The sequence below is a fragment of the Tiliqua scincoides genome, chromosome 5, assembly GCF_035046505.1.
Source record: "Tiliqua scincoides isolate rTilSci1 chromosome 5, rTilSci1.hap2, whole genome shotgun sequence".
NCBI lineage: Eukaryota > Metazoa > Chordata > Lepidosauria > Squamata > Scincidae > Tiliqua > Tiliqua scincoides.
This window is the reverse complement of record NC_089825.1, coordinates 76,591,509-76,601,729: the sequence shown is the minus strand read 5'-3', so window position 1 is coordinate 76,601,729 and position 10,221 is coordinate 76,591,509. Positions and strand designations below refer to the sequence as shown.

The following is a 10,221-nucleotide window of genomic DNA, read 5'->3' as shown; positions in this document are numbered from 1 at the left end:
CTGGCCCCTGAGTGACTTCACAGATAAGGCAAGGAGATGATCTAAGCTGATCACAGATATTGGCAGAAATTTCTCATCTTATAGGTCACTCTCTATGGTACTTCTGAGTACATATGCATTGGATTTTATGCAAATATGTATTTTTGTATGTATAGAACAACTTGACTAGCAAGTGGTTATTGGGATGCAGTAATTATGTAGTTCTATGGTTTCACTGGGGAGAAGGGTGGATGCTGGAGTGATTTCTGTACTAGGCTTAAAGGCATTCAGGGCCACATTTCAGTGTTGGGTGGGCTAATTTTAAAGCTTCAGTTCTGACACTGTCTGGTTGTTCAAAAGAAGATCAGGCAGAACCACTGAAGTCATTCAAACACATAGCAAAATTTATTTGAATTGCTTGTCATGATATAAAAATATTTTCAATTTTCACAAGTGAGGTCTGTCCAAGCTAGAGTCCTTCTCCACCAGCCAGCAGCAGATTCAGAAAGCAGTGTCTATAAAGAACATTCTTCTATGTAGCCAAAGAACTACATGGGAGGATTAGCTTAAGCTTTATTTTATTGTATCATAGGAAACTGAGGAGCTGAAAAAAATCCACCTCCATTCATATATTCTAGAGCTGTCTCTCAGTGGAGCCCAATTCCTTGTGATACTGAAGGCAAACTGCTTGTTGAGTAGGTCAAGCAATTACAGAAGCTAGGAGGTGGGTACAGCAAAACTTGGAGGCTGTGACTTCAGTGTTGGTATAGCTTATTGCCTCACTGAATAAATTATGCAAAGCAAGCCAGTTTATTGTATCATTTACTCAGGTCACAGAACTTAGCTTTGCCTAACATGAACTCTGTGTATGTGAGAGAGAGAGGCACAATGCAGATAAGTCCTGCTTTATGGGATGACTTTTAAGCAACGCCGCTTAAGACATGGCTTATATGCAATGCCTGTGTTAAGAATGTAAAAGGTTCAACTACTGATCTAAGGTGAAGGGAAAGCTGGAGGGAGTTCAAGTCCCAGTGCTTCTGTGCCCTTGGGAAAGGAGCCAGACACATTGAGGAGCCCTAGGACTGGTGTGTTGTAGATGAATTTCTATCAGACAAGCTAGGTCAACATGCAGAATGCAGCAGCATCAAGGCTGAAAAGGGGGGGGCAGGATACTGCAGCTATTCCTCTTGATAGACAGCTAATCTCTTTCCTGTTCACTTAAGGAGCTTGGTAGTAAGGCTAAGAGGAAGGTTCCAGAGGTAACGCAATCAGTAGCCCCAAGAAAAGCCTGAAGAGGAAGTAGTGGCAGGAACAGGGCTTCTTGACCACATAGCTCCAAGCTGTGATATGCCCTCTGAGGCTGCTCTAGTATGAGCAGTACTTAGTAGAGCTGGCTTGTCAGCTGTTGCAGGACACTAATGACTATGTCCCGGAGAGTCTGTGGATGAGAAAAAGCACAAATGAATTCTCTGTAGATTTGCTGAGACTAAGAATATTCTGTGGGAGAGTAGCAACATGGAAAAATCCTTGCTAGGATTAAACCAAGTATAGGCACCTGGTCTGCGGCAACTTTCCAGTTCCTTAGAAAGGAGCAGACAAAACATTTTTGCAATCAAGCCCCTTTCTAATCAAGAAGTTTAACCATTCTGGCTGCACAAAGAGAAGGAACACATATGGCAAGATGCACAGTAACATTTAAAGGAGTTAAGATAATTAGTTCAGGCCCCATATTCTGTATAGTCGGCTCCTGTTTGCCTTTGATAACAGTGCTGAATCCATAGAGGCCTGCATAAGCAAAGCAAGAAGCAACTAGCTTCTAGCTAGCCACATTCTCCCAAGGTATGGAATTACCTGTGGCTTGCAGTGCTCCTCTATCCAGCTGAAGACACATGCAGAGAGCTCCTGAAAGCTTGTCACTGAGATGGACGCATTGAAGGACTGGAATAGGGAATCCATGATGCCCTGAAAAACGTTGAACTTCACCTGGTCAGATACCTGATTCTTCCCCTCATTAGGATTATCCTGGTGAGCTTTGACAATCTGTTCATAGTTTCTGAAATGCATAAAGGTTACAAGAAATAACAGGGCCAAACTCTTGAGTCTGGATAGGTTGGGAAAAATTTTTTGTAACTTGGGGTAGTTTAAAGGAATCATGTTGCAGAGAAAAAGGCTACACCTCTCAAAGACAAGAAGGTGTTTGTTGGTTTTAAGGAAAGTGAGATTTTGGACTCACTTAATAGATGCATAAACAAACGCACTTACACTTTCATGATTTTCAAGGCCATCACATCCTTCCGGAGTGTGGAGACTTCTTCCTCCTGCTTCTTCTTTTCCTTATGCAAGAACTGAATGTAGTCAATAGCTAGGGGGAAAATGACAGCAGTTTAGAGGGGAGCCAGGGAGAAGATCCAGTAGCCCCCACCTCAGTTTTTCTGGCAGCTTGCTAAAGCTCAGTTAAGTTGAACTGAAGATGGCATCACCTTAGTGAGGAATATGACATGGCATTTGGGCTTACTGAAGATACTGGCAGAACAGTAAGATAAACCTTTTGCTGAAGAGGTGTAATCCAAAAGTAGAGAGTACAGCATACAATGAATTGAGCTTCCCACACACCACTGGTTTATGGCAACAAGTAGATTTCTCTCCTACCTATATTTATACGCTGCCTTTCCTGGAAGGAGCTCAGGACAGTGTATATGGTTCCTCCCTTTTACAACAACACTTTCAATAGTTTAGGCCAGGGATATCCAAACTTTTTGGCAGGAGGGCCACATCATCTCTCTGATACTGTGCTGTGAATTAATTTACATTTTAAATTTGAATAAATATACATAAAAGAAGATATTAGAGATGGAATTTGTATGAATGAATGAAGGTCTTGCAATAGCTGAAGGCCTATAAAAATCCTTGCACAAAGCAAGACTGGCCTTTCCTTCACTGCCACTGCTGCATCACAGATGTGAAACAGCAAACAGTGGAGGGAACCCTTGTCCCACAGTTCATGTGAGAAGTCAAACAGTCATCTTCACGCTGAGAGCAGTTGCCTTGGGCCAGCAAGTCTCCAGAGGGCCAGATGCTCATTGGAGACTCGGGGCTCCCTGCGGGCTGGATTGTGAGTCCCTGAGGGCCACAAGTGGCTCCCGGGCTGGGGTTTGGGCACCCCTGGTTTAGGCCGTAATATGGTGACTGGTCCAGGGTCACACAATAAGCTTCATAGTTGGGCAGGGATTTGAACCTAAGTCTTCCTGAAGATAGAGGGGAGATCAAAAGCCAAAGGAATCCAGGTCAGCCCTCTGCCCACAACTCACTCTTCTGTAGCACAATTGCCTTGCTTAGCTTCTGAGAGCCTATTGAAAAATCCTGCTGCTGGCATGTTGGTACAATTGTCTGCAAATCATCATAGCCTTTCTGTGGAAGAGAAAGAAAGCAGCATTCAAACTCACAAAGCAAAGCTACCAATGTGAGTCAAAGTGGCCACTATAAACAAAGTTCTCTGTAGCCAGAGCAAACATGCTGTATAAAGCACATGGGTCCAAACAGCTGCCAAGCATGAACTGTGGGCCATCCCAAATTCTCACCTTGATAGCATCCCTCCGCTTCTGCTCAGCCTGGGTGTGGGCACGACGGCGGCGATCCTTGTATATTTCTTTATAGGTTTCTTTCTGGTAGTCAGAGTCTTCATCATCTGTGGCAGGAGAACAGTCCTTGTCAGCTAAGGGGATAAGGCAGAGGGAAGGGGCCTGAGGGATCTTTGCAAAAGCTCCCAGCCTCCTTACCCACAGGGTTTCATTAAGCTCAAGTTATTAAGAGAAGGGGATAAGGATAGTTCAGATCCACTATTTAAAGTCTGATAGCACCAATCAGATTTTCTTTCCCCAAATGAACAGAAATAAAATCTCTGGGAGCTACCAGGAATAGATGGAAAGCAGCAAGAGCCCCCAGGCCTGTTAGTGTCTTGTAAATTCAGGACCTAGCTGAGGGTTTCACCATATAAAACTAGGAGGGTGGGTTGTAAGCATCACTAGCTATTTATTTACTAGGAATGTTGCCGAGTCTGGCTTTTCACAGGGGAGTCCTCCAGTTTCTGTCGCCACGACTACCCCCCAGCACTTAATATAGGCAGCATGCTCGCCCCACTGCTGCCCAGAAGACACACAGCACAGAGGCTTTGTCCATCTCACAGCTGGGTGAAAGTAATGACAGTTCTGGTGAGAAGGGAGTCAGTGGACCATACCTGTATTTGGTACAGAAGAGGCACTGGTAGAGCCGATGCTGTTGGCTCTGGACGCAATGCTTCCTTTTCTCCTACTTTCCACAAACAATGCTGGAAGATAAAGAATACCAGAATACATCTGGGGAGTGCATACTCAAAGCAATATAATTTGTTACCCTTTTTTATTTGCAATCCAGGGGATTAATAATAATAGGCAAGAGACCAGACTGTTCTACCCTTTTCAGAACATGCTTATAGACAAAATCCCCTACTTAAGTACAGGTTATGTTCCACGGGTCATAGTTAAGTGGAAGCAATCAGTTCTTGCCAGCCTGGCACTATTGTGCCTGTGCAAAAGTACCACCAAAGGATATACTGCACCCGTGCAAAAGTGCTAATACAGCTGTCTGTAACTTGGGGAGCCAGTTAAATTCCAAAGACTTGCCTGTGGGCAAAAGTCTGACTCTTGGGTGTCCACTGGGCCAACGCAATGACAACACAGAAGGATGCTGTCGTAAGAATGTTCTTTTGGTCTTAATTTTTAGTCATGTCAATCATAATTATAAGATTTTCTCCATGTTTGTTTTTAAGGAGAGTAGATGACAGCTGTAGAGGGCCTTGCTCAAACTTGCCTTTAACCCTCCCCTCCTCCCTTTCCTTTCCTAATTGGTAGTGGTAAAAGGTGGCTGTGTTCTGCTGTTGGAGTTGCCTCCATTTAGGGTGTACTTTTCTCATGTAATATTAATGCTCTCCTCTGCCTCACAGTATCTGCCTTGGTCATGCTGACCACTCCATTCATCTTCTCTCTCCCACCCTCTGGAACCTCCAGATTTTTAATGTTATGGAGTTGTTGCTTTTCCCCATTGCCACAGCAAGGGGCCTGCTGTTTTCAAAGTTACTTGAGCTACTCAAGTTGTCTCAAAGCAGCTTCTACTGTTTGGTTTACTGATGTCTTCACAGCTGTTCCTGCATGAAAAGCTCCAACAGAACCCATTCGTAAATTGGATGTCCATATCTGTAAACTGGGGACCTTAAGGGAAGCAGGAGTTTCAATCAGCACTACTGATTTCATTTATGAAACCCAGTGCTAAAAGTGCAAGGGTTGTAATCAATCTTGTATGTGGCATGAATTTCTATATGCAGCAGTAAATGGCATGAAGTGTCCACAAATGTGGTCATCATTATAACCCCTCACACCATCACCAGCTGTTCCTTTTCGGACTCACTTCATGCTGAGTTTCAGAGGCACTCTTCAAAACTCTGCTGAAAGCCAGATACACTGCCCCTTTTCAAAAGTTAGAATATGGGAGGGCACTCTTAAATCAAATAATGCTCTGGATTCATTTTCAAAGATTCTGCTCCTCCCAAGTCGTTTATGAATGCCAGAAAACTCTGAGGCGAGGCAGAGCTGGTGTTGATCACCCAGATGGCTAGCTACCAAGGCTGGCCAGAATTTGTAAATCCATGGTACAAATTCATTATGGAGGAAATAGCAAGTGCTACAACACAAGGGTTAGGGGAGGGAGGGGAGCAGCTATGAATAATTATCAAGCAGGTTAAGCTATCTAAAGACTAATGAAAGGAAGGGGCTATTGCACACTTACCAGGATCTAGCCCGTTGTCACTAAAAGTTGACTCAGTCTGGTTTATTGTGCCACAAAAGAGAGGAAGAATAAGACAATATTACTTTCCGCAGGACTTAGACACAACTGGCCTACAGGTGTTCCTGAATGGGCCTTCCCAGGAATCTCTAAAACTGGACTATGATACCTCTGTGCACAAAGAGATGTGTTCAACAATCATACTAGGACAGGAGTGTCCAAAGTTTTTGGCAGGAGGGCCGCATCATCTCTCTGACACTGTGTCAGTGGCCGGGGAAAAAAGAATTAATTTACATTTAAATTTTGAATACATTTACATAAGTTTACATAATTGAATATATTAAAGATGAACTTATATGAATGAATGAAGCTCTTGCAATAGTTCAAGGCTTAAAAAGACCTTGCACAAAGCAAGGCTGGCCTTTCCTTTGCTGCCACTACTGCAGCACAGATGTGAAACAGCAAGTAGTGGAGGAAGCCCTCATCCCACAGCTCACATGAGAGGTCGAACAGTTGCCCTCACGCTGAGAGGAGCTGTGTCGGGCCAGTGCAGGCTCCAACAAATCTCCAGAGAGCCAGAGGCTCAATGGAGACTGGGGGCTCCCTGAGGGCCGCATTGAGAGGCCTCGAGGGCCGCATGTGGCCCCAGGGCCGGGGCTTGGGCACCCCTGTACTAGGATCTCACATGATATAAAATTGTAAGTAAATCAGCAACCCACAAAAGTAATAAAGCTATGTCATGGGCTGCTGGCCAATTGATTGGTTTTGAAGACAAAATTGGTAGACACAATTTTTACAGTGCAGTAAGCCAAGATCCCTTGTTTTCTTGCTTTGAAAAAAAAAGTACAGGTGTATCTACAGAAAGATCCAAGGGGCTATCTCATTATGATGGGGAAGAGTAGACATCTTTTAAATAAACAACCTCATCATGAGAGAAGGGGTTCACTGCAGCGCTCACATAACTTTTCGCATTTAGGGAACAAGAGAGGAAGCGATGGAATGTTGCAATACTGAAAGTTATAAAGTTCAACCTCTGGGTGTGAGGCAAACAATACCCCTCCTCCTCCCACCCAATCAAAACATTCCCATTATGCTAGAATTTATGGAAAGTATCCCAACATCTCCGCTAAAAGGAATTCAAGCAGTAGGACTGAGAAAAACCTCTGCCAGAGACAGCAGAGAACTGCCACCAGTCAGAGCTAGGCAGACCAACAACATGAGGCAACTACATGTTTCATCTCCTCTGCCTGCAGTGTGGCTACCAATGCTTATTAGAAGCAGGTCTAATAAGAGTCTCCAGTACAGAGTTGAGCCTCCCTTGCAAAAGCCAGCTCACACCACTTGTAAAAATTAAAAAAAAAACCACAACTGTCTCAAGTGTCATTTGTATGCAATTTTAGAGGTAGGAAACAGATTGCAGCTGTTGGGTGCTTCACCTTCCTTGCTGGCCTCCTGTGTATTTAACTGCTCCATGGCAAAAAGGAATTCAGCAGAGGGACCTGATTCCATTGCTACATCTTCACAGAAGAGGAAGCTCCCTCTGTTCAATTTCTTTTCTCCTTTCCAGCTGTCAAAGGTGCAGGAGTTCTGCCAGCAAAAAAAGGGCGCCACCTCCAGGAGGAGCTGCTGCTTAAATACCTCTCTGGCAACTTAAATCCAATTAGGTTGATCACCCATTACTTTGATCAGGCTGCATTTTAAAGCTAAAATCAGATTTGCAACAAGCTGCTCCAGAGATTTAAGATCTCAACTCCTGTTCACTGACCAAGGGGTCAGTTTGACAAACTTCTATCTAGATCAGCTCAGGAGAGAAAGGCACTTTGCACATGCTCAGAGACACTCTCTTCAGTACTAGGAACCACTAGGAGGATGGGATCCGACCCCTCCCCTCCCGCCTTCCACAAGTCTATGGCGGGTCGCGCGCCTTACCCTCGATTCCACCCCTTGCTTGGCTTTCTCCCTCCAGGTCTCGCCCACCTTTCCTCCCCAGGGGTCCTCCGGAGAGACATTCGGAGGCTCCGCCATGTTCCCCTCTCTCTCTCTCTCTCTCTCTCTCTCACGGGTCGCTCTTCCAACCACCAATGGCTATAGGGGAGGGCGGTCCTGAGAAGAGCCGACAGCACTGTGGTTGCAACGGATGCTGGGAAATGTAGTTTTTCCTTTTATAAGGAGCCCTTCCGCTGTGGTTGCAAGGGATGCTGGGAAATGTAGTTTTGCCTTTTCTCAGATGGGCACTCCCTGCATTCTCTGGCATCTGTCTCTCTGACACTGTGGGGGGGGGGAAGAATTAATTTACATTTAAAATTTGAATAAATTTACATAGGTTTGTTTACATAATTGAATATATTAAAGATGAACTTATATGAATGAATGAAGGTCTTGCAATAGCTCAAGGCCTATAAAAGGCCTTGCACAAAGCAAGGCTGGCCTTTCCTTTGCTGCTGCTACTGCATCACAGACGTGAAACAGCAAGCAGTGGAGGGAGCCCTTACCCCACAGCTCACACGAGAGGTCAAACAGTCGCCCTCACGCTGAGAGCAGTTGCATCAGGCCAGTATGGGCTCCAACAAAACTACAGAGGGCCAGAGGTTCATTGGAGACTAGGGGTTCCATGAGGGTCACACTGAGAGGCCTTGAGGGCTGCAAGTGGCCCCAGGGCCAGGGCTTGGGCACCCCTGGTCTAACCCAAGAATTTTCAGCCTTTTTTATCTCATGGTACACTGACAAGGTCAAGACATACCATCAGGTTTTGGACAATTGACAAGGCATACCACACTGTTGGCTGGAGGCTCACATCCCCCAATGGCCCTAAACGCATTTTTTGCCTGCCCCACAGGTGTACACGTGTAGTCCCTGTTGCATATATGCAATGTCCGGCAGAAATGGCTTTAATATATGACCCTTCCCCAATTCCTGCAGCACATCTGCAGACCACTGCAGTACAGTGGTTGAAAATGGTTGGTCTAACCCAGGGGTGCTCAAACTTTCAACTTTAGGGATCCTGGACCTTTAAAATTGTGTAGGAGAGATAATTTCAGCAGGTGCAGCTTATCATCTGTGGGATGACAAGTTACACCTGCTGAAATTCTCTCTTCTATACACTTGTTAAAGGTCCAGCATATCCCTAAAGTTGAAAGTTTGAGCACCCCTGGTCTAACCCAAGAGCTTGGGGGGGGGGGAATGGGTGAAGTTTTCATGCAATCAGTTTCCTTTCTTGGAACACTACTATTTATAATGAGGTATGATCTCAAATCATCCTGAAAATGTAAGCTCTCTGGCAGCTAAAAATATTGTTCAGTTTTGATTTGATCTACTGCCCTGGCAAACAGCAACATGACTCCATAATTCCCTCATTATGTAAAATTCACAAAATCTTCATTATTAAAGATAAGATCACATTTAAAGTTAAGGATTGGCAAATCACCAAGTTTTACATTGGCACATATTGTTAGTGATAAACAACCAAATGCCAAATGGAAAAGCAAATGCCAAAACTTTAGTGGGGCAAGAAATCAGATGTGTGTTCTCCTTTTCACTGGCTGCAAACTCAAAACTTTTTCCTTTTGCACATTTTTAACCCACCCTCTTCACATTCTACCCCTATCTTAATGTACAAAAACACAAACATTTAAGGATCATTTTGAAGAATAACACTAATCTCCTGATCCCATTATTCAATAATTTGTTGTTCAGAATTAGAAATCTTCCATTTATCAACTGTATTTTCAGGTTTACACTGCCAGTTAAGAGCCCAGTCCTTCAATTTCCAATAAAGAAAGCTCAAAACTATAGTTTAACCATTGAAAGGCAACCCCCAGTATATCATCTGAACTACAGCTCAACCTTACTTCCAGATTTAAAATACAGAAAGAGAAACAGAAAATAGTAACAACCTCTGATCATGTTCAGAGTGCTTTTCTTCCCCACTGAGTAAAAATGCAGCCCACTTATCATCAGCTGGAATTAGGGACACAGATTCAACATTCTCTCTTCCAGACTTTGTACACCCTAATACCCCCCTTTTTAAGATTTAAACCATAAAAATATAATAGATTACCTAGAATAAAGATTTATTTTCACTCCACAAAGCTCCAAGGAACCCTGGGACCTGCATTACATACAGAGTCCACAACATTTTTCTGCATGATGTACCAAATGGCATCCCTCCCCTTTCGAACTTCTCCCCCTTTTTTTTTCTGTTAGGAAGGGAAGAAGAAAAGCTGCATGATACCATTACACCTTCCTTCCTCTATAGCCATTCATTGGGAGGGGGGCTGCTAGGCGTGCTGCAATGCTCCTAAAACTTTGGCCACAGTCCACTATCTGAAGCAGCCTGTTCCGTGGGGGAGGGGGGCTGACCCCAAGTGTCTGTACCGAGGAAAGTGACCTCAAGTATCAATTCTGGAATAGATCTGATAAAGTCAAACT

General features: G+C 44.2%; 1 protein-coding gene across 4 annotated transcripts; it reads right to left on the bottom strand.

The window, feature by feature from the left end:
* Nucleotides 1–362: 362 nt before the first annotated feature.
* On the bottom strand, nucleotides 363–7,833 carry MLX (MAX dimerization protein MLX). Of its 4 annotated transcripts, none has more exons than XM_066627909.1 (8): nucleotides 7,723–7,833; nucleotides 5,797–5,833; nucleotides 4,214–4,303; nucleotides 3,558–3,691; nucleotides 3,288–3,387; nucleotides 2,242–2,341; nucleotides 1,831–2,032; nucleotides 363–1,417 (listed from the first exon to the last, which is right to left on the bottom strand). In XM_066627909.1, the coding sequence occupies exons 1-8, from the start codon at nucleotides 7,816–7,818 to the stop codon at nucleotides 1,361–1,363; spliced, it is 816 nt and encodes a 271-aa protein (XP_066484006.1). In that variant the 5' UTR covers nucleotides 7,819–7,833; the 3' UTR covers nucleotides 363–1,360. The 4 variants fall into 4 exon arrangements, with proteins under 4 accessions (XP_066484006.1, XP_066484007.1, XP_066484008.1 ...); XM_066627910.1 differs by having other exon boundaries at nucleotides 3,558–3,664; XM_066627911.1 differs by having other exon boundaries at nucleotides 7,771–7,833.
* Between the last annotated feature and the right edge of the window lie 2,388 nt (nucleotides 7,834–10,221).